The sequence below is a fragment of the Taudactylus pleione genome, unplaced genomic scaffold (assembly GCF_031769625.1).
Source record: "Taudactylus pleione unplaced genomic scaffold, aTauple2 ptg000086l, whole genome shotgun sequence".
In the NCBI taxonomy this organism is placed as follows: domain Eukaryota; kingdom Metazoa; phylum Chordata; class Amphibia; order Anura; family Myobatrachidae; genus Taudactylus; species Taudactylus pleione.
The window spans coordinates 29,286,330-29,312,148 of NW_028284488.1; the positions used below are offsets into that span (position 1 = coordinate 29,286,330).

Below are 25,819 nucleotides of genomic sequence, written 5' to 3' on the forward strand. Positions count from 1 at the left end.
ATGGGTGTATTCAGTGTTGGATGTTTATGTAGCCAGAACATAAGATGCACTAAAAAAAGGAATATTTCCATGGACAGTGTATGTTGAATCAGAGACTCAAGATGCACCCTGCTCAAAAACAGTTGTATTTTTCCAGGCATACTGTATGTAAGTCGTACAGGTAGGTATACTATATTTATATCCCACAATAATGTAGAGATGTCGCTTAACAGAGGTTAGGTTGCATTGCCTTATTTGGACACAGTATAATGATGTAATGAAAAGTCCTATACACAAGTCTTATAACAAAGAACAGTGATTTGGTGGTTATTAATAAATACAAAATCAAAATTTGCATTTTCAATAATATTGATTTAAGTAAATAAATACAAACATCACCCCCCCTCCCCACCTGGTTCTGCTACTGGCTGGAAGAGGGTCGGTAGGCAATCAGATATTCAGTAGCTACTAGAAAGTGCTGCTGATAGTTGTAATCATCATTCCTAACATTGCACCAGCCCTCCAGTAGCTGCAAGAGCTAAGCCTCCTAAAAGAGGTATCTTGGGATGCGTCCATGTCTATTTCTGCTGCAATTATGTAAACATGCCCTTACTGTAGTCAGCTTACACTTACCCTAGCTAGTCTGCCCTTTGCCGTCCCTTCATGTGTATGGGAATGTAAGTCATTAATATGCAAAAATGTATACAGTGACGCAGATGTATGCATTTTTTATGTCTATGTGCAATATCTTATGTCACTATAGGGTTTATTTATAAATATGCAGTGATAAAGCTGCTCATAATTATGATAGGAAAATAAGTTATCACAGCAATGTATTAAATAACTTTGCTTGGACAGCTTTTGGAGTTTTATAAAAGAAAAAAATAGAAAATTGATTAAAAAAAGTACAAAAAAATCATTATTTTAATATGTTTCTAAGAGGGAAAACTTTATTTAAAAACAGTTTTTCTGTTAAGGTTCCTCTGCTATTGTCATCCTGATATAGCAATACTGTTAGGGATCAGCTAATGAAACGTCTCCGCTGATAGTTATCATCAGCCAGCGGGCTAGTGAAGTAGGGAGAAACCGTGGGAGTTCTCACCTGAAAAAGAGCTTACTGTATCTCCTTTGATAAATATACTCTTTTATGAGCTCTAAAAAGAGTAAATGAAAATAGAGTTTTACAGTAATAATGGTGGCAAAAAAAATTCAGATTTAATTGAATGTCTAGTAATGTATAAAAAAAAAATCATATGCGGCAGGTTAGTATCCAAATTGACACTTCTATTTGACAGATGTTTTTAAAAGCACCTAAACACTTAAGTTATTTACATAAATTACATGTTGATATACTAACATTTATTTGCATGGCCTAATATAAGGGAAAATTGCATGTAGATATACTAATTTATTTGCATGGCCTAATATAAGGGAAAATTGCATGTAGATGTACTAATTTATTTGCATGGCCTAATATAAGGGAAAATTGCATGTAGATGTACTAATTTATTTGCATGGCCTAATATAAGGGAAAATTGCATGTAGATGTACTAATTTATTTGCATGGCCTAATATAAGGGAAAATTGCATGTAGATGTACTAATTTATTTGCATGGCCTAATATAAGGGAAAATTGCATGTAGATGTACTAATTTATTTGCATGGCCTAATATAAGGGAAAATTGCATGTAGATATACTCATTTATTTGCATGGCCTAATATAAGGGAAAATTGCATGTAGATGTACTAATTTATTTGCATGGCCTAATATAAGGGAAAATTGCATGTAGATGTACTAATTTATTTGCATGGCCTAATATAAGGGAAAATTGCATGTAGATGTACTAATTTATTTGCATGGCCTAATATAAGGGAAAATTGCATGTAGATGTACTAATTTATTTGCATGGCCTAATATAAGGGAAAATTGCATGTAGATATACTCATTTATTTGCATGGCCTAAAATAAGTCGATAAAAGAAACTGCCAAAGAGTGTTTAGTGGTCTAAATTCCCCAATAGGTTGCATTGATGAAGTCCCAGTAGGGTGTCTGGGGGACGAAGCTTTCATATATAATCTCTCCTGTATTTTAAAATTATTTAATTTTGCAATGCTAGCTATACAATAGTCATCAAATAGAATGTCGCCTTAACTTGTGCAAAATGTTGAAGATTGAAACTTAATTTTCAATAGAAACTGAATTTAATGTTCAGTGTGACTAAAGTTGTTGATTTATGAGACACCACTCACAGTATATACAAATCAAAGTGTATTTATTGGCTGAATCAAGATAAAAGTAACTTACAATTTTACTGTTTCTCAGGGGTTCATATGGAAACAAGTGCCCAGCAGAAACTGGTGCAGTGCTAGAAATCTGTAAATTAGTGATTTAACGCTGCAGTACAATTTGTATTTAGGGCCGCATTTATTAACGAGTTTTATCACCAAAACGAGTGATAAATGTCACTGTGTATGATAATTGTGCTCCAGCCAATCAACTCCCAACTGTCAACAGTTAGAAAAATGACAGTTGGGAGCTGATTGGCTGGAGCACCATTTATCACACACAGTGACATTTATCACTCGTTTTGGTGATAAAACTCGTTATTAAATGGGGGACTTAGTATGGTGTTTCCATTGGAACCTCTCAGCAGAGCGCACACCCACACACATGGTGCTTGTGATAACCGCTATAAAATTAAGATTTCCATTATGATTTCAGCACTGAACAAAAGCTGACACGGGAAACCAGGCTCACAGAAATTAAAACTTTCACTCCCAAAGACGAGAAAAATACTGGCACAATTTTGGCTGAGCTGCCAACTATTTTAGGCCTTGTTTATTTTTGGTGAACTTCATATTGCACAAGATTTTCATAGGAGCAGATGGCTTTACGAAGGAAAGTGATCAGGTTTACAGAGAAGTAGATGTTTGTACAGACAGAGGAGAGGAGTTGGGCAGAGTGAATATGTATGGAGTAAATGCATGTGCCTTCTTTTATATAGCAGTTTGAAATGAGATTTCCTGTTACAGGCTGGAATAATTGAAATAAGGTAAATGGTTGGAGTTGGTGTATTTTTAGAAGTGTTCCTTGCCATGTGGAGGGCAAGGAATACTCCTAATAAAAGCTTTGACAAACAGATGGATAGTAAATATACATATTACACTTTTGAACAGTATGTGTATAGATATTTTATCATCTCTCTCAGTACACATAGGTATCCTTCTTGTTTCCCGAGACTCCTTGATGTGCACTGGGAAGACAAGCACACCAGTGGAAAATTAAGGCCTTTTGCGTTGGGTGCATCAGTGTTTTTCTGTTGAAATATATATATATATTTTTTTTTATAGAGACTTACCCAGTAAGCCTATTGAATTTCTTGAAAATCTTCCCACTGGAACAGTTATTCAGAAAGTAAAGGCAACCGACCGAGATGTTGGAGACAGTGTGCACTATGAATTCTTTACAACTTACCCTGGATTATTCATAGATGAAGGCAAGTGAAGTAATAACAGTATAATATAATACAGGGTGTTTCACTAGCAAATTGGCCCCAAAGTTGTTCTTATAACTTTTAAAGTAATTGACGTAGTTTAATGAAATGTGACACAGGCATATCTTGGTCTATGGTACAGGTTCTCAAACTCAGTCCTCAGGACCCCAAACAGTGCATGTTTTCCAGGTCTCCTAACAGAATCACAAGTGAAATAATTAGCTCCACCTGTAGATCTTTTAAAATGTGTCAGTGAGTAAAGACTACACCTGTGCACCTACTGGGTAACCTGGAAAATGTGAACTGTGTGGGGTCCCGAGGACCGAGTTTGAGAACCACTGGTCTATGGGATACATGAGACAATCATAACAAGTGTTAAAAGTGATTGCCATTAGCATCCAGGTTGACTGTTAATGAATGCGCGAAATGAAGGCCAGCTGTTCCCCACCCTAGTCAGCAGCACAATCTAAAAATTCAAATAGGAGAGCCACACCAACTGCCAGTGAGGATGCCAGTGAGGATGGCAGTTGGTGTGGTTCCCCTATTTGAATTTTGGACTGCGCTGCTGCCCCACCTCTGGAGCCACCACTGTCAGTCAGTAGGTATTCCTGATTCTGACAGTGGTGTTGTGTAAAGAGGCATCCACATTCATCGTGTCTGTGTGTTATGTGCCAATATAAACCTTTATCAACTCAGTTTCCTAGCACATCTGGACAATAAATATGCATTTTTCAGCCATATACCGGTTCTTATCAGCATGTAAAACACATAGACACAAGGTGGGGCTGTGTCAAATTTCACAAAATTATGTCAATTACTTTAAAGTTCTAAGAAAAACTTTGGGGCCAATAGCGAGTGAAACACATGAAGGCTTCTGTCACCGTCTTTAGTGGAAGGTGTAAGGTACTGACAGGGCCAATCCCCTTGCATTGTTAACTCAACAACATTTGTGTTCATGGTTATCAGCAGTGTCACCAATCAACACCATATTTAACTGCAACAATGTAATTGCTTTTGTTTGACTTGCTTTTCTTCCAGTGAACCTCACAATCAATCATAGTTCACTGAACTCCAATGGATTGATTTCACTTGAACAATCAGCAACTGATTATGGAGAGTGAAAAATGGGATAAAAGTATATGCAAAAAAGGCACAATGCAATTGTGATCCAAGATAATATAGCAAACAAGCATCTGTAAACTGCACAGATGTTATGGGTCTATGCTCTGCAGATATACTGGGACTATATTAAGCAGACTTGGTGGGGATATTTATTACAGAACTGTTTCATATGCTGGTAATGGGACTGTATTATGCTGGATATGTTGACATTGGCCTATGCTGTCTAATGGGCATTCTGTAATGTTACCAAAATGTGGGAATGGTATTCAAATTCCGCGGAAGCCTGACAGGAGGAGATCCCGATGAGGGAAGGTAAATACCCTAACCCTCCCCTCTCCCCCCCCTAACCATAACCCTCCCATAGTGGTGCCTAACCCTAGGCTCCCCAGGGGGGGTGCCTAACCCCCCCTCCTGGCACCCTAAATCTAAGTCTCCCAGGGAAGTGTGCATAACCCTAATTCCCCCCCCCCAGTGGTGCCTAACCTCCCCCCCTTTCTGCAGCCTAACACTCTCGGGGGGTTGCCTAACCCTAATTTCCCCATAGGTTGCCTAAACCTAATTCCCCCTTCCCCGGGGACATGAGAATACTTACTCTGCCATGGACGTTCGGGATTCAGGAAGTACGGGATGCCGACGCCAGTTTCCTGATCTCATTCGGGATGTCAGCGTCGGCATTATGCCGGGTGGCGGGATTCCGGCATCGGTACAGTATATAGATGGCCGGCATCCCATCAGCCAGCAGAATCATTGCATTCCCAAAAAATGAGGTGTATGGAGCTGTATTACGTGCTACATCTATGGCTGTGACAAATGCTGGGCATATGTTGCGACAACCACACACCTCAAGCCTGATCTATTTCCCACTGTTATCAATTCAAAACCTCATCACAAAGTCACAGCTGTATCACTCCATCAGTAACAATAATACATCTCACAGAGACACTGCTCACAGAAAAGCAGCGCATCAATGCCTCACTCTGATAGGAATACAAATCATTTCCTCACTGACAGACATACACATTTCTGACAGCAAAATTTAAATGACCTGACATCAGTCCTCACCAATGAAGTGAACAGGACTTACCTGAGCAGTTACTTCAGAATCCAGCACAGCAAGCAGTAAACATGATAGCATTGGCCCTGAATAAGCATTAAGCACTTCCTGCCAGTGCAATTCACTTTACAACATGTTTTCTTTTCAAAACGAACCACTCTTAATGTGACAGTGGTCATTAGTCTATTCTGACTTTTAAACTATTTTATTCAATGATACTGTTATCCAGATAAATGTTCTGAACTTTTTGTTTCCTCCTATCCTGTATCTGTTTCACTCTCCATCATCTCCACTTAGGGGCCATTTTATAAGATACAGTAGATATACCACCCTAGGGTGCATAGTCACGCATTTATATACGCACGCCTTAGCTGAATGACACTGTATACTGTATACACTCTATATTTGGGGGTGTATTTTAGAGCATTACCGCACACCCAAGCAGGCGCACGGAGGGGGGTTTCTGAGTACCCAGAAACCCCTCCTGCATGCCGATCACTAAGTGTGGTGCAGACTGCAAGTGAGTGTGGTCCACACTACACAAACACCACGCCGCCGACATCGTGTAGTATGCTCATACTACCTGACGGAAGTGTGTTTATTTTAGAAGCCAATGACAGACAGACAGACTCTCATTGGCTGCTGCATCCACAGAGGGTGCCGGCTGGAGCTCACTCATGAGCTCCACCTTCAGGCTCCCGTTGCAGTGGGTGATGGGAGAGATGTCATGACGTCTCTACCATAGTGCAGAGCGGGCCCGGAGGAGCAGCCAGGTATTTGTGGGTCTTTTTTCTGTGTGTGTGTGTGTAAGGGGCATGGGCACTGACACTGGTACTACTGGCGCTACTGGCGCTACTGGGGACACTGTATATTTGGGGGTGGCTGCTACTAGGGGCACTTTATGGGGGGGCGCTACTGGGGGCACTGTATAGGGGGGACCACTACTGGGGGCACTGTATAGAGAGGGTGGCTGCTACTGGGGGCACTGAATAGGGGGACTACTACTTGTGACACTATATAAGTGGCACTACTGGGGGGACTACTATTGGGGGAACTATATAAGGGGCACTGCAATGGGGGGACTACTACTGGGGGCAATATATAAGGAGCACTACTGGGGGCACTCCAAAGGGACTACTACTGGGGGCACTATATAAGGGGCACTGCTGGGGGTACTGCATAGGGGGGACTGCTACTGGGGGCACTACTAGGGCCACTGCATAAGGGGGACTACTACTGGGGGGTCTTTAATAAATCATGCTGGCTGTATTTATTTGCCTGCTGCATTCATGTTTTTTAGTGATAGGGTGTGTGTGTGTGTCTGTGTCAGTCAGTGTGTGTGTGTGTGTGTGTGTCAGTCAGTGTGTGTGTGTGTGTGTGTACCCCATCATAGGCTGAGTGGTATATTTTACTGTAGTGGTCCTAAATCCTGTGTAAGCTGTTTCTATCTGTCTGTCTGTCTATCTATTATTTTGTGGCTAGATGTCTTTTCATTGGTTAGGTAACCAAGAATTTGGAAACCCCCCTTTCAAAATGCTGCATTTGCCACTGTCAAGAGTGGTATATACATTACATACCTACAGTATACAGTAGCTTCAGTACAGTATATTCATGCACTTGAGACAAAACAACACATACATAACTAAATGTTATTCACACAATTCATTAAAACAAATATCATATGAAAGGAAATACAGCGGGCACTATACAAACTAATAGGTGCAAAATAATCATCCTAGTACTAAATTTAGATTTTTGTTTAGTTTGCACCAAAAACTTTGGAAAACTCATTTACAGAATGTTTGCTCTTTTTTAGATAGCCCCAGGATAACATTAATTGCTATATTTATGTGACGTAGTTTTCTTATTTATTAATATAATTTAACACTTAAGTATACTGTATGTTGCAGAAAATTAATTGTAAACCTATATGATGACAGATTCTGGCGAAATAAAAGTTGCTTACCCCATGGACTATGAAGACCCTCATGTTGTTTATGAACAGCGATTAGTTGTCCGTGCATTCGATAATGACAGAGTCCATACTACAGTAGCAGAAATAATAGTGAGACTAACTGATGTTAATGATAACTATCCACTATGTGAAGGCTATCCAAACATGTAAGTAGAGTACGATTGTTTATGGAAAATTAAAGCTACCTTTGAACATCTAGTTAGTTATATATTGTAAACCACAACCTTGTCAATGGCTGCCATTCATTTTACTTAGCCGCACATCTGACATAACAGATAGCGTCATATGGGGGCAGCAGATTGTCCCATAATGGATTATTTTGTATCTCAAGGATGAAGAGACTAATAGTATTTTTGTGCTGAATTCAAATATGTTTGTGAAATTTCTCTATCGAGTAAGGTTCTTAAGTAACATGTAATTTTTTTTAAAACCCTTATATTTATGCTTCTTACAATTTGATCAAAAAGACACATTTTTAGTTTAAAAAGTAGCTTATTCTGATTTTACTGCTGTACTTAGGAATGTCTCACATAGGAGTCCAATAGTAGTCAGCCAGCAATTTGGGTATTATTATTATCCTTCATTTATATGGCACTACAAAGGGTCCGCAGCACCTTACAATGTACAAAACACAGGGAGGAAAGTGACATACATTACAGAACATTACAGAACATGGACATTGTTTATAGACAGCAGGGTTGCAGAACCCAAAGGTCGGGTACTGTTGTAGGCAGTGGGAAGAATTTGGTGGTAGAAGCAAGGGAAGGAAAAGCATATGCGGGAAGAGGGCCCTGCTCGTGAAAGCTTACATTCTTAAGGAGGGGCAGACAGACCGGGTGACACAGAGTGGAGAGACAGTGAGCAAGGAAATTTCTTTAAATCAACCACATCTAACTGATGTTCACTTTGCAAGCCATCTTTACATGAGCAGGTTTAACACATAAAAGCCCTAAAGCTTGTTTTCACACTGGGAATGATCCAGAGCTGAGCACACATAAATAGTACAGATGATGTGAAATACAGTATATGCACCTGAAGCAAGGAACAAAACTTGATGTTAATGGGGTGTTCATTTCTAGGCTAAATTTAGCAAGGGTGTGTAAAGGCTTATTGACAAAACTGTGATCTATGCAGAATTGTGTGTGCACTTAAATATGCCGGTTTTCATATGGTTCTCTTGCACCAAGGATAGGGCTGGTGTAAGTGTGCACTGATAATAATGACGGCTATGAAACCAATTGCATGGATAGGGGCAGTCTCAGCATACTGACAGATATCTGCATTTAGTTCTGTGCACAAAATAAGGGTGCAATTATGGCTGATTTGCATTCAACTGTGAATCACCTCTGCAGTGTTTATTTAAAATAATACCCTTATCGAAGTGTAATATAATACCAGTAACTTTCTAACCCCTGTTATTCTAAAAGTAAACATTACTCTTTTCTCATTTAGTGCTCCTTTAAGTGATGTGAGTCTGAGCAGAATGGTAATAGATAGCCCAGTTTTTACTAAAAGACAGATATCAGTTAGGGTAAAAAAGCATCTTGCATGTCACAACAGACTCATAGGGGTATATTTACTAAAGTGAGAGTTTTGTCCATAGCAACCAATCAGATTCTAGCTATCAACTTCTAAAAGGTGCTAGTCTTAAGTAGAATCTGTTTGGTTCTAAAAAATCTCACTTTATTAAATTTACCCCATAATGTTGTGACTCCTTGTAGCAAATTAGGCACTCAAAAAAACTTGCCTAGCCTCCTTTATACTGTATTTTCAAATTACTTGTGTATTGTACTGTATGATGAACATACTTTATCACTGTAATATGTAATTTCCCTTTAGGATTCAAGTTGCTGAAACAACACCCATTAACATCCAATTGCTACAAATCAATTGTGTGGATAAAGATATAGACAAAACAAATAATGTTTTGCAATATAGGATGAATCCTCTTGATGACTTTTCAGCAAATAAATTTAAACTCACCGACAATATAATTACTGTGAGTATGGTATTTACTGTGTTCATACTGTCAATGTCTTATACACATTAATGCAGCTGATAAATGTAACACAAGTAACTACAAATCAGAAATATGATTCATTCATTTTTAATAGATCTTTTGGGTTGTAGTCAAATTGTGATTGTGTGGTTGGTGTTAATTCATCTTAATTATATATTCTTTCCCAGTACAGCTTAAAGTCTTAGGGCCTGATTCAGAGCCGCTCGTAAGCGGCCGCTCGTTCGCTCCGAGCGATGTTTGCCCAACTGCGCATGCCAGTCAGTGCGGTCGAAATTCATGTGCTCGCAAAATAGCGAATGCCTGATAATTTGAGTGACAGAATGAGGCGTATGTGGGTGGTAACAGGGGAAGGTGCTTGAAAACGGGGAGTGGAGATCTGAACGCAGGCGTGCTTAAAGGTCAAAACGGGCGTTTTATGGGGGTGCATAATTAAAACAGCAGCGTCATTGACCACGTCACTGGGTTATTTTATAGCCAGAACTGCTTGCAAGATTGTGGTAGCAAAAACCAACCACAAGAATAGCGAGCAGTTCATACGCTGGTCGATGTACTCGATTAATCTAATAAATAGCGGACATGACGTAGGATGCGAGCGGCCAGGGGGCGTGTTTATCCAAAAAACGACCGCAAGTTTTGTTCGCTCGTTCAGACCTAGAGGCGTGAACAGACCGCAAAGAGCGAACGGTTCATTTGAATAGCCACCCCTATTTTCTGGACGAGCGAGCGCTAATTGCGTCCGGCTCTGAATCAGGCCCTTAATTCAAAACCACACAATCACACAGAGACACTATGGCCAATTTTGTCAAAAGCCAGTTTACCTACCAGTATGTTTTAGATTGTGGGAAGAAAGTAAAGTACCCATAGGAAATCCTTGCAGATGTGTAGAGCATAGAAACTACTGTACACCAACATATTGCCAATGTCTGAATCAAACTCATGGCTCCAAACCAATGTGTCATCTTAAAAAAGCTATCAATCTAATATCATATCATCTATCCCTTCACAAGAAAGCAATAGGGCTTTAGGTGTAATTCGTTTACCATTAGAGAAAAAAACTATATTAAATAGTATGATCTTATGTGTTTATTGTCAGTGCTATAATGGGAACAGTTGCTTCACAATATGCCATAGGATATTTATGATGTCAACCTGTAATTAATACTGACTTATATAACTGACAAGTTCTATACAACCTTATGAGACCAGTGGCGGATTTTATCTAGTGTCTGCAGGACTGCAGCCCCCCCCCCCAGTAAAATCCACCACCCGCAAGGACTCCCTAGCAGTAGCAGTGGCTCCATGATAATCACAGCTGGACAGGCAGCTCGGGTTCTGGACTATAGATAGACAGTGAAAAGGTCGACAATGTCTAGATAGACACCAGATGTTAGACAGTCAAGAGATCGCCTGGGACAATAGGTCGACAGGAACAAAAAGTCTACGCACTAAATGTCAACATGTAAGAAGGTCGACCAGTACAAATGGTCGACAGGGTCAAAAGGTTTACTTGAAAATGTTCGACACAAAAATGGTCGACAAATTTTTTTAATTGCATTTTCAAGTTTAGTTTTATAAAGGCAAAATCAATCCGTCCATGTGCTATCTGCATACAGTTTTATGTGTTTTCAATATGTGCTTTGATATCCTACCATGGTTCAAACAAACATACTAGAACATAAATTGTCTTATATCTGAATTGGTCTTATTGTGCTTACATGTGTATATTTGGGTTTGTGTGCATATGGTATGGAAACTGGATCGCAAACTCCACTAAGGTCTACGCGAATGTACAAAGCTACTTATAATATATTGGTGCTATATAAGGACTAATAATATAATATGCATTAGAGTTACCTTGTGTAGTGCTGCATTACACTATTGAACCACACCTGATGCTCACTACAAAGCTCCTACCCTCTGCTCCCAGGAGATGCCTCCACTACCAAGAGATGTATCTAGGTGTGCAGAGAGGCAGAAGAATCCCCATATGTTTCTTTGTACTCAAGTGAGAATGTTATATCCAAATACAATTTCCTAAGCATTTAATACCACCCCTTTCTGCATAATAAATCTTTCCCTTTTTATACAAAATACTGCTCAATTTAGTATTATTGTTAAATTGATCATGATAATGAGGGGGGATAGTGATTGTCTTTATTAGAGATGGTATTTTTGTATAATAGAGCCTTGCTTTTATCATATTGCTTGAAGTGTGCCTGAATGTTTAATGAATGTGGGCTTCTCCACTGAAATACATTCTGGAGGCACAAAACAGGTCCCATTAAAAGTAGAGGACGAGACCTTAAGAATGATTACAGTGGAATTGGCCATGTTCTCCTACATATGACATGTGACGCCTCTCTAACTGTCCCCCCTCTGCCCTTTCTTCTCTTGTTAACTGTCTTGATCCACAAAATGAAACTTAAGTTCTGCACTTCAGTACAAAATGAGGGGCACGGTGAGGCCCACTTTACTTTTCTAGTAAACTGTGTCCAACTCCTGTCTTCCTGTTAAAACTGCCACTTCTCTGAAAATGCTGCTATATTGTTCTAAAAAACCCATCTGTCTTGCACAACAGTCACATAGCATGTTCAAAGCTGCTTTCGCACTATGTAGCAATCAGTTTTTGCTTTGTAAATTAACTGCTATGTCAGACTAGTATGCTATGCTATGTCAGACTAGTAAGCTTACAGCAAGTAGTACAAAATATATTTCAAAAATATCACATCATTAATTAAACTTAAGGCCCCCATACACCTACCGGCAGGTCTCATGATCCTACCATGGAATCGGAAGCGCCAATCCACCGGTCGGAAATGCCGGCTGGCGGCCATTGATTTTCCGCGATCCATCGTAGGATTGGTGACATTCTCCATGTTAAATTTCACCGATTTGCAAAATCACAATCATATATTGATTGTGATCAGCAAATCAGTGAAATCCAACATGTTGGATTTCACCGATACTGCAACCCAGAATCTCAGGATCGCAGGAACGCTGCAATCTGTCATTAGTGTATCAGCCTTTATATTAATTTAAAACTCAAAAATGAGAAAACAGTTTTCCAATAACTTGGCTTATTATTCTACATTTTTATTCTAAGCAGACTGGACCTGAAGGTTTAGAATATGATGATGTGGAATTTGCTGGGATGCAGTTCAGGCATATACTGCTCATTGAAGTCTGTGACTCAGGGACACCTTCCCTATCAAGTAAGACTTTGCTATTACAGTACATGTGCCAACAAACTATTCTATACTTCAGTGAGAATGTATAAGAATGATACAATGCAAACATGTGGTTACACCTTTGTAAAATTGATTTAGCCTGTTCTGTAATGTACAGTGAAGGAAAACAAAACTAACATTTAGGATATGTTAATAGATATTTCTTACATGCCCTTGTACAACTGAAACAGATGTGCTAATGATTACTGAATTGCTTGAGCCATTAGTTTTACAAAAACTCGTAACAAACATGCATTAGCTTATCTAATACAATTATTGTTCATTAAACAGTAATTCATTATTTTTAAAATAATATATCATCTCTATGTTTATAGGTACAGTCACTGTTATCGTAAGAGTGACACGTGTGAACGAATTCAAACCAGACCCATTGCCAAATATGTTTCATGTAGCTGAAAACAGTCCTATGGATTCGCTGGTTGGAAAAGTCACCTTTACAGATGCTGACTGGCCATTCAATAACATCAAGTTCACTATTGTTGGTGGTGATTATGGTAATCCACCAAAGTTCTACATAGAGCCGAACACAGGTGATACAATTACCTACCAACATTCGTTTATCAATTACAAAGCTATTATTCAGTGTTTATAACATTAATTACACCTATATTTAGTACACCAGAACAACTACAGATGGAAATTACTGTATGGAAGCTAAATTTAAATAAAACTAGAGATGTGGACAGACCCCCGTGATTTGGTTTTGGTTCTAAATCCATTTTTGTGTTTTGATATTGGCAAACCACACTGAAATGTTTTGATTTGGATCTGGATATTCTTAAAATTTGTGACATTGGTACAAGGTGTTTCACTCATAGGAGGCCCCAAACTCAGAACTAAGCTTATAAGAGTGTGGGGAATGTGACATCTCAAGTTGGCGGCAAGCAGGCGAGAAGGGATCCAGTCAATATCTCACCAGTCAGGATGCCGGCGCCGGAATCTCAACACCTTTCACAATCCCAGCACCGGCATCCCAACCACTGGCATCCCGACGGTAAGTACTGTGGTTAAGGGGAGTGTTAGGGTTAGGCACTAGGGGGAGGGTTAGACACTAAGGGGGATGATTAGGTTAAGGGTGGTTAGGTTAAGGCACCAGGGAGGGAGGGTTAGGGTAGGGAGAGGGGGAGGGTTAGGATACTGACCAACAAGTGTCGATGTTCTAACCGTGTGAGGATGCCGGTGTTTGGATTCTGAACGCAGGCATCCCGAGTGCTGGCATTGCCGTACCCAACCTGGCAAGAATTGCCAGAGCTGTGTTGCATTTACACACATGTCTATCAATGTCAGTACACCCATAGCTTCAACCATCTTGTTTGTATATTGTGTCTCTAGTGGGTGGTAGCTCCAGGCCTTCTACGAGTGGAACACATTGTATTTATAAAAGAGATGTGCAGGTCCGGATTTCTGAAATCCAAAAACACCTGAACTTAGGGGTTCTAAGTAGAATCGCTTCAAGGTTCGGATTCACTTTTGTGTCCCGCTTTGAATCTGTTGCTAGTTCGGAACTCAGGTTTTGGATACGGACATTTAATACTATTTTTAACAAATTTTATCTGAATCCAAAACCAAAACACTTGAGAGTGGTTTTGCAAAACCAAAACACGGAGATGAATCCAGATCCAAAGAAAAAACCAATACACGGGGGACCACGCACATCTATAATGTATAACATTTAAATAATTAGAAGTCATTTAAAATCAATTTTCCAATTACCACCTCACAACTGGCCAACGGCTGCAGTGCACTGGCTGACCAAAATATAGTGATAGAGCAGTAGCGCATATATGTGGCAGTTTAATAATATATACAACACCTAAGAAACATGTGGGCACATTTCAGTTTATTAAATAATAAAAAAATTTTGCTTTCTTTGTGCAAATTCTGTCACTGATCATATATTGACTGCACAGCCAATAACCTTCAATAACCTTGATATAATAATACTTGTTTTTTGGAGGTGGACTGCTGTGTAATATACAGCAGAATTGAAAATGCTGCCTTTGTACATATGCTGCCACTAAGCAGATACTGACACAGACAATACCTTTGGTAGTATAACACATGTATTTGGACAGGAAAAAATGCTTAGTTTCTTCAGCCACCACCTACCTAACCTTTATACATACTGTCTGATCTGAAATGGCAAGTGAGATCACAAGGGAGGGCTTTATATATACATCCAAAACATCTGGTATCCCACATACTGCAAACACAAACATTAAGTTTATTACACATGCGATCTAATTTAATCTAAAATGGCCAAATCACCCTAGATCAAACATTTTCCCATAAATTGCACTTGGCTCCATTTTAAGCTTGTATTTTGCTGGGAGGAAATGAATATCGATTGGTTCTATTGGGTACCTGTCAGTCCTCCTGTTGGATTTATGCAATCCACTCATCTCTCTTTGTAACACAACATAATTGCCTTTGTAAGATTTGAGGCTAAATCACCACAAACTGCAGTTCATACGCATTTATTATTTGCTAGTTATTAGTTATATTCTGTAACATGGCAGTTGTGTTATATCTTATGTTCAACTTTTTGTACATGAACACCTATCAATCATGTATTGTATGATTTATTGAAAAATTGTTTTTTAATATTGGGAAAGCTACCCACGATGTAAAGTTTCAGTAAAAAAAAAAGATTACAAGGACAGGCTTCCAACAGAAGGAAACTCCTTAAACAGGGGGAAATAATTTGGTAGATCAGTTAATGGTATGTTTATGTTGGTTGCTCATTCATAATCAGTATTATGGATCTGTCATTCACCCTTTTGCTGTACCACCCTCTCCCTTATTCCATGTTTGTCCCAGTACTGCTTTATATTTGTTTCTCCTCCTGCACTCTCCCTTATCTGCCTCCCCTTTCCTATCTCTAGCTTTACCCGTTCTCCCCATCTATCTCTCCTTCCCTTGCCATTTCATTATTTTCTCTCTCCCCCCCCCCGCAGGTCCATTTCCCACTCTTTTCTCTCTTCCCTGCTATCTGTTTTCTTATTTAGTTAAATATATCATCCCTGACCGATATATCGACCCAGGTGCACTACAGTGGTGATGTTTACAATATATGGAGCTGTCCTACCTGTTAGTAAATTGGGTGAATGGGAGTGGGCAGGTAGGCAGTTGAATATGCAGATGCGTTTCCACAGGCAGAAGCCGGCACAAGGGGTGCTGCTTTGGCATTTTCCCCTCTGCCGGGTCATGGACTACCTCCCCTCCCCTCCCACCAGGACATAGATTACTCACCTGGTTGGCCAAGTGAGTGCAGGTGAGTAGTGTATGTCCCAGAGGTGGGGAGAATGGGGTCCTCCATGACCCAGCACAGGGGGAAGTGCAGAAGTGGCACTCTCTGTTCTGGCTTCTGTGCAAGCTTATGTGGACCTCCTAAAGCTGTCCTACCTGCTAAGTGGTTGCCAGTGTTCATGGACATGAGCGATTTTCTGCTACTGTGCTTGTGTGAAAATCCCTAAAAACTTTTATGGCTCATGCATTACAGTGTGTGTACGAACAGAAGCACAGTTACTATTGAACTGCATGGTATCAGAATGTATTGGAATTGTGCTGGACATTCCTGGGTGGTGACTAGGAGGTGGCTATTCAGATGTATGAAAGTGGTCCATCTTATGCCGCATTATGGGAGTGTCACAGGCATGTCGCTGAAGTGGTTGTGTACACAGATTCTTAATCGCTCACATTGGAGGCCATACTCAGTCTGAAAATCTGCACCTATCATAGGGCTGGTGCCAGTTTCGATGGTGCGACCGACGTGGCATCTAAAGATGCACAAAGTGGTATCGCAGGATCTATAGGTGCTCAATGTGGGCATCTCAGTCCTTGAAAACTCAGATGCACGCTAGTACACCAGGGAACGGGCTGATAATATAATTAACAAAAAGTCATAGGTGCAATTGCTGCAAAAAATGCTAAGGCGGGTGCAGCAGCGTGTGACTCAAATCAAGCCCACAGTCACCTCCCTACTAGGCCACCTTGCTGGATATCAGTACCCTTGGGGTAAGTGGAGGCTCTGTTTCTCTCTCCTCCCTGAATGTCAGGCGTGATTACGTCATGCCACACAGCCACAGCCTTTGAGAGACAGTGCCGCCGTTATTCAATTCTGGCACTGGTCGCAAGCCAATCAGAGCTTGCAGACCGGTAGCTGCTGCTGATTAGCTGCCGGTCTGCAAGCTCTGATTGGCTTACAACAGGCTCCAGAGACTAGATTTGAATGATGCTGTCACTGTCTCTCTCAAGGGCTGTGGTTGCTTGCTGTAGCGGCATCATATCCACAACTGCTGGCACCCAAGCCCCCCTCATCGGCACTGGCCAGGCCGGCCCATCTGGTATCTGCCCTTCTTGAATTTACCAGAACTGTCAGACGCCCAGTCCAGTCCTGTTGGTGCTCCCTGAAATCCGGTGCCCGAAACACGTGCCCCCCTAGACCCCCCTAGTTGCAGCCCTGGTAACTTAACAGTTTTTGCTGTTCCAGGTACAGTTCACAAAATAATAAATATATATATTCTAGGTATTATCAAGGTGCGTGATATATTGGATTTTGAAGAGAAAAATAGGTATACAGTAACTGTACAAGCGATGGACCTGAACAATGACTTGGAGCCAGATCCAACGAACCAGCTAAACAATTATACAGTTGTTACAATACATATCCTTGTAAGTATAATATTGAAATATTAACAGAAAATAATGTATGCTTAAACATTTAAATACATGCTTCCATAAGATTATAAGCCTTGCATTGAGCATTTTAAGGATCAGTTAGCACAGTTTATTTTTAACTTCATTATAACAAAGTAAAAGTTGAGGGTCTCACCTTTTCTGCAACAAGCCCTTACATTTTTGTCAGCTTTATACAATATCTAATTTTTTTACAAGTTTATAGTATAAAGTATAGTAGTATACTAAACTATAGTATATAGACTAAATATATCATTCTTTGTGCATATCCAGAAATCAGGACATGTCATGATGGAGATGTGATCTTGTCACAATTGGGACATAGGCTGCTCCTTAGATACCCCCCTCCCAAACACTCATTCAATGCTGGGTATACCAGCTATATGGATTTGTGGCACCTCCTAACATTCCTACTGAGGATGGGACAAATTGTGACAGTCGGGAGGTATACTTTGTGGTGTACAAATGTGTAGGTTACAACCTTTTAATAATTTTTTTTAACTGTTTAACATATAATATCCAGAATGTAATGCTGGTGTGTGGAAAACACTCAAAGAATGGTGCAGTAATGGCTATCACTATTAGTCCTAGTTCTGGCAAAAGGCTACATAGGCTGGACTAAAGATTGTGGAATCACATGTAAGGTTGCAAAAAAATATGTTGGGTGCTCAAAAGAGCCTCTATACCCTTTTAAGGAATAAAGTGCCAAATAACAGAGAATTTTTTTTTAAACTAATATGAATCCACATATATTTAATGGACATAAAACAAAAACTATTTAATAAAAAAACAATTTATATATTACACATATATAAATTTGATCCTGGCTCATGCTTATTGTATTTAAAATTTAGAACTGAACCATAATAAAGGTACTAAACATATACAGTCAGGTCCATAAATATTGGGGCATTGACAGAATTTTCAGATTTTGGCCTCTATTCACCACCATGAAATGAAACAAACAAGATGTGCTTTAACTGCAGACTTTCAGATTTAATTTGAGGGTAATTACATCCAAATCGGGTGAACGGTGTAGGAATTACAACAGTTTCAATATGTGCCTCCCACTTTTTAAGGGGCCAAAAGTAATGGGACTATCAACTCAAAAGCTATTTCATGGACAGGTGTGGGCTATTCCCTCGTTATTTCATTATCAATTAAGCAGGTAAAAGGTCTGGAGTTGATTCTAGGTGTGACATTTGCATTTGGAATGAGTTGCTGTCAACTCTCAATATGAGATGCAAAGAGCTGTCACTATCAGTGAAGCAAGCCATCATTAGGCTGAAAAATCAAAACAAACCCATCAGAGAGATAGCAAAAACATTAGGTGTGGCCAAATCAACTGTTTGGAACATTCTTAAAAAGAAAGAACGTATCGGAGAGCTCAGCAACACCAAAAGACCCGGAAGACCACGAAAAACAACTGTGGTGGATGACAAAAGAATTATTTCCCTGGTGAAGAAAAACCCCTTCACAACAGTTGGCCAAATCAAGAACACTCTCCAAGAGGTAGATGTATATGTGTCAAAGTCAACAATCAAGAGAAGACTTCACAAGAGTGAATATAGAGGGTTCACCACAAGATGCAAAATATTGGTGAGCCACACAAACAGGAAGACCAGATTAGAGTTTGCCAAACAACATCTAGAAAAGCCATTACAGTTCTGGAACAACATCCTATGGACAGATGAGACAAAGATCAACCTGTACCAGAGTGATGGGAAGAGAAGAGAAGGAAAGGAACTGCTCATGATTCAAAACATACCACCTCATCAGTGAAGCATGGTGGTGGTAGTGTCATGGCGTGGGCATGTATGGCTGCCAATGGAACTGGTTCCCTTGTATTTATTGAAGATGTGACTGCTGACAAAAGCAGCAGAATTAATTCTGAAGTGTTTCGGGCAATATTATATGCTCATATTCAGTCAAAAGCTTCAGAACTCATTGGACGGCGCTTCACAGTGCAGATGAACAATGTCCCGAAGCATACTGCAAAAGCAACCAAAGAGTTTTTTAAGGCTAAAAAGTGGAATGTTATGCAATGGCCAAGTCAATCCCATGACCTGAATCCGATTGAACATGCATTTCACTTGATGAAGACAAAACTGAAGGGGAAAATGCCCCAAGAACAAGCAGGAACTGAAGACATTTGCAGTAGAGGCCTGGCAGAGCATCACCAGGGATGAAACCCAGCGTCTGGTGATGTCTATGTGTTCTAGACTTCAGGCTGTAATTGCCTGCAAAGGATTTGCAACAAAGTATTAAAAAGTGAAAGTTTGATTTAGGATTGTTTAGTTTGTCCCATTACTTTTGGCCCCTTAAAAAGTGGGAGGCACATATAGAAATCGTTGTAATTCCTACACCGTTCACCTGATTTGGATGTAATTACCCTCAAATTAAATCTGAAAGTCTGTAGTTAAAGCACATATTGTTTGTTTCATTTCAAAACCATTGTGGTGGTGATTAGAGGCTAAAATCTGAAAATTCTGTCAATGTCCCAATATTTATGGACCTGACTGTATATGTTTATTACCTTTATTATGGTTCATTTCTAAATTTTAAATACAATAAGCATGAGCCAGGATCAAATTTATATATGTGCAATATATCAATTTTTTTTTTATTAAATAGTTTTTGTTTTATGTCCATTAAATATATGTGGATTCATATTAGTTTTAAAAAAAATTCTCTGTTATTTGGCACTTTATTCCTTAAAAGGGTATAGAGGCTCTTTTGAGCACCCTACATATTTTTTTGCAACCTTACATGTGATTCCACAATCTTTAGTCCAGCCTATGTAGCCTTTTGCCAGAACTAGGACTAATAGTGATAGCCATTACTGCACCATTCTTTGAGTGTTTTCCGCACACCAGCATTACATTGTCTGCAGTTAAATCACATCTTGTTTGTTTCATTTCAAAGCCATTGTGGTGGTGAATAGAGGCCAAAATCTGAAAATTCTGTCAATGTCCCAATATTTATGGACCTGACTGTATATATATATAAAATAACTGCATAAAAATATTCTAAAATTAATATAAATAGTGCTACTAAGTTCATAGTTATCATTAAATCCCTGAGGACTTAAAAGTTTATCATTTAAAGGTCCAGTACCTTTCTCTCAGACAATTTGTCTGAAGGATCTCCTCCTCTTTCTCCCAAAAGTCACATGTTCTATGGCGTTGGAAGTCAGTTTCTCCAGATTAGATTCATGATGGGAGATAAAATTTATTGACACCATGTGGTTTTCTGCTTTATTTCTTATGTTTCATACATACTCCTGAATTCTCAATTTCAGGGGTTCTCTTAGTCTTTTCCACGTATTTAATCCCACAGGTATATTCTAATAGATAAATGACTGATGTAGAGTTGCAATTCATGCACTCTTTAATCTTGTGTTCCTTTTAATCATCAAAGTTATTGAAAGTTCTTTTTTTCATGTTAAGGTATCCACAGATATTACATCGACCACATTTGCAGCATCCAAGACATTTACATCCACTTTTATTTTGCTGAATTTTAATGCTTTTTTAGCATACTTGGGGCTATTACATCTTTGAGACTTTTAGATTTCTTAAAGACCATGGTGGCTTAGGTGGGAGAATATCTTTTAAAACAGGGCCCAATTTTAATATATTCCAGTGATTAGACAATGTTTTTCTAACTATCTTTTCATGACCACTATGGGTATATGTGGTAATAAATGGAATCACCAGCTTTTTCTTAGTATTTTAATACATCTGATCTCTCTATGCATCTAGTTCTATTAGATGCTTCTGTCAATATTTTCACTGCAATTGCACTTTAATTCTTTAAAACTGGGAACAAGGAATATTACTTTTTCACTTTTTAGGTGACTACTCTTATAGTGTAGATAGCTGTTTATATCCACCTGCTTGAAGTTTTTTGTTAATATCTTCTCTCCATCTTCCATTAGTACCAGGTCCAGGAACTCAGTAGAGCTTGGTATTGTATTTGACGTGATGTCATTTGCAGCAATATGGATAAGAAATTGTTTAAAATCTTCTTCAGACCCCTGCCATATTATAAAAATGTCATCAATATATATTTTATATAGTTTAATATTGTCCTTAAAGGGGTTAACATCATAGACATATTAATTCTACCAGCACCCCAAAAACAAATTTGCAAAACTTGGAGAGAATGCTCATAGCTGTTCCACATATTTGCCTGTAAAAATTGCCTAAACATTTAAACATTTAAAATAGTTATGGTTCAAGATAAAACATCATTTCACAGATTAAACATTTATGGCCTTAACTTATTGAAGTATCGAGCTTTAAAAACTCCATACATGCATTAATACTTTTTGAATGCTCTATGCATGTGTACAGTGAACATCACTTGTGGCCCATATATAGGATTAATTCCAGTTTAATGTTTTATTCTGTTTGCAAAATACTTGTTATGGCTTTCAAATATGATTGGAGATCCTTCACATGTCTACTTAGAAATATATCAACATATTCCAATAAGTGTGAAGTTAGGAACTCAATTCCAGCTATTATTGGTCTTCCTGGTGGTACAATCATTGCTTTGTGATTTTTGGTAAGAAGAAGGTGATGTGGTTAGTGGGACTGGATTGCATGAGATATTGATATTCTTCTTTATTTAGTCGATTATTATGCTATCCATATATTACTAATGTCCTCAGCTCATCCACATATTCCTCAAAAAGATCATTCTCCAGTATGATATATGAATATCTGTATCACTAAGAAGTCTTTATGCTTCCTTTAGATATGATGACCGGTCCATAATTACTAGCCCCCCTTTCTTTATAAACTTGTTTTAAAACTATATTTTCTTTTTCCTGTTCTCTATAATGCCTCCTTTTCCCTGTTTTTCAAGTTGGCTACAATAAGATTTTACATTTTAACATCACATAGATCCTTTTTTACCAAGTCATAGAATATGATGATGTGACTCCCCTGGGGCTAAATGTGGGGCTAATGCCATGCCTGATCATTGGTTATCATCCTATCATCTTCTAATTCTTTCTTGTTTCCATTTATTAATTTCTACTAAAACACACACTATAATTGTTTAAGCTAAACTAAAGTAATTTAAATATGTAAATGGTAGCTCATTCAGTTCACATATGTATCAACCACTAACTATTGTAAAATTATTATCACATCAGCATAATGCCTTCTAACTAAAATAATAATAGTAATAATAATAATAATAATAATAACTTGTAACAACTACACCTTGACAATATATGTATTATTTTATTTTAATCCCTTGAAATTCCAGAACAATAAAATGTTGGTCATATAAAACACTTATGAAGGGTTCATTTCAAAACATGCAAATAAATATTAATTCAACCTTTATTTGTGATAAAGTTTTAATTTCCTGCAAAGATTCATTGTTGGCAATCAGTTGCATTATTCACTTTATGCTCATTCCAGAAACTCTGATCTTTACAAAACAGTCTGTGCCTCTTATATTTCCCAGCAAATAGTATAACAAATAAGAAAAAGAAAATAACTCACTTTCAGGGGCATAATATATGTCAGTCCATAAATAATTTGTTAAAACATAACTTTTAATAGTCTATATAAAAATTCTTAACACTTCATTGGAGTATGTAGAACACCCCTATTAGTTTGGAATGAGTATGAAGTCCAGGCGGCTGAATAGCTACCAGTTCATATCCTGACGCAGGCAGCCCGAAGGGAGAAGATCCCGACAGGGCAGGAACAGTAAGTACTCTATCCCTACCCCTTTCCCCCTAACCCTAACCCTCCTTAGTGGTGCTAGCCCTAACCTCCCCCCAGTGCCTAACCCTAACCTCCCCCCCGGGGGTGCCTAACCCTAACCCCCCCTTACCACTCCCTAAACATAACCCTCCCAGGAGGGTGCCAAACCCTCCCCCTAGGGGTGCCTAACCCTAACCTCCCCCAAACCTAACCCTAACCCTGCTACACTCCCTAAACCTAACCTCCCCCCTCCCCCACTGCTAATGCTAAGGGCGCCTCCGAACTTACCTCATTCTGGCTGGCATCCTTTGGCGTTCTGGTGTCAGGATTAATCTAGGCGTCTGTATTTTGACGCCTGTCTTAAGTCCCTTGTCGGGAATCCGATGTTGGTTGGTTTGCAGAGAGTAGATTGTAATCATTTCATGTGCTTCCACTATATTAATTGAACAGTTAATCAATGTTGATCTATTTCAGACATTAAACATAATTGGCATCCATATCCACATTATGGGCATTATTCAATTAGTTTCGCATAGGCGAGAAAGTTTTGCCTGCCTGACTTTTCACCGCCTTCGCGTGTTTTGGACATTAAAACTTTTCGTGCGCGCTCCCGATTTACTCCATATTCAATTGCCAAACAGGCAAAAAATGGCACCCGGCATATGTGAAACAGGCAAAAAGTGCAGGTTGAATTGGGGGAATAACTCTGTGCCCCATATAAAGATTTGCTGACTTCGGACGTCATTATGGTAGTTTAGTATTAGCACTAATTGACCTACTTAGGGTACTTAAGTGGTGGTAAATGGTTGCTGTTAGTGTCTTGGTAAAAGTGGTGAAGAATGACAGAAAGCTGTGTTTTTTTGAGCAAATAAGTAGTTCCATCAAATTTGGGGTGCTTGTAAATGGGTACTACCATATTTAAATGTCTCTAAATTGAAGTTTAGAAAAGTGAAATTCCATCGTCATACAAGCACCTGCAATCCCAAAAACATTTGGCCCATTTTTAGAGCACCCCCAGAAGCTTATTTCACTAGTTTTTGAAGTTGTCCCCCCACTTTTTCATTTTCACCCCAAATTTCAAAGGCATTTTTTGTGGTGTTCATGGAATTTTTTAATTATTTTTTGGGATGAATTGTCCATTGGGGGGGGTGTACCACGGGTATTGAGTGGTTTCCCAACATCTGCACCCCAAAATATAGATTTTACACTTTTTTTACCTGCTGTTCTGTGGAGAAAAAGTATCGCCTATTTCAGTGCCTTGACATTTCACATAGGAGAAAATAGACTGGAATTGAATACGGAGAAAAAAACAGGCAAAATTTTCAAAAATAACCACGCGAAAGTGGTTTTTTCGCTCCGAATTGAATACAGCCCTATGGGGCAAATTATCTCCTATTGATACCAAACAAACAAATAGTGAAACAATTGTCTTTTCACACTATTGGGTAGAAAAGACACAAATACAAAAATGGAGTATATTGTAACAGTGATACATTAATTAGTATGGCAAAATATGTGAAAATATAAAAAGGTGCAATAAATACATATAATCTAGGACAGATTTAAAAACAGTACCGCAAAATACATCACATCGAAAATCTTATGCAATGCTGCAGTACAATATACTATTAGTCACACAACTGGCAAAGTAATTTCAGGTGTACAGGCATAATAAATACCATGAATTACATTTCAATTAGGATATTCAGATAGTAGAAAATCAGACCTGTGCAATTACTGTACATGTGCTGCTACAAAATGTACGTGGACTAAAAATCTAGACAGAAATAGACAATCATTGATTACAAATATTATTTACTGTAAAGTGTAAACCATTCAGATTGTCTCAATGATCTATTTACTGCTCCTTTCCCCTCCCCAATTCCCTGCTCTTTGCATTTCCCAGCAACTAATTATCTTTAAAACATATGTAGTGAACATTGCCATTGTGCACATCTAATTATGGCAAGAGACAAATTGGGCACTTACGCAAGTCATTTCTCCTTAATTAAAGGCAGAATGTGCACAGTATGTTTAGTAGCTGGAATAACTACCACATTAATAGCTTATATCAGTCTGTGCTCTCCAATTGCAATTTACATCTTCTCTTTATTAAGACCTTTTACTCCTTCACACACTAGAGGCATTTTCCCTTAACCCAGCAGCAAGTATATGGTGCCAAAGATTCATTTAACACTGCCTGAGGAAGCAGTCAGGTGCTGTGAAATGCATTGCAATTTTAATTTTCCATTTATGATTTATTTTTTAAGCCTGATTTTTAACTTGTGATACTGTTTTTCAATTATTTTTCAATTATTTCTATTTTTAATTATTCCTTTAACCATTGTTGTCTACAATAGTGAATATTATTTTGTTATTTTTAAATCCTGTTTATCCATGACCATAATGAGTTGTAATATGATGCCATTAATCTAACTAATAAATCATTTGATTATCGTTAACAATTTCTTGTTCCGTAATCCCTCAATTGCCAATT

At 38.7% G+C, this 25,819-nt stretch overlaps 1 protein-coding gene across 1 annotated transcript in view; it reads left to right on the forward strand.

Moving 5' to 3' along the window:
• The window catches only part of LOC148529242 (cadherin-related family member 4-like), a 153,434-nt gene that overhangs the window by 77,792 nt on the left and 49,823 nt on the right, over positions 1 to 25,819 (forward strand). The window contains exons 12-17 of the mRNA XM_088468650.1: positions 3,331 to 3,476; positions 7,590 to 7,770; positions 9,464 to 9,623; positions 12,751 to 12,856; positions 13,207 to 13,422; positions 17,421 to 17,566. Of these exons, the coding sequence (XP_088324776.1) occupies positions 3,331 to 3,476; positions 7,590 to 7,770; positions 9,464 to 9,623; positions 12,751 to 12,856; positions 13,207 to 13,422; positions 17,421 to 17,566 (955 nt within the window). The remainder of the gene's footprint in view (positions 1 to 3,330; positions 3,477 to 7,589; positions 7,771 to 9,463; positions 9,624 to 12,750; positions 12,857 to 13,206; positions 13,423 to 17,420; positions 17,567 to 25,819) is intronic.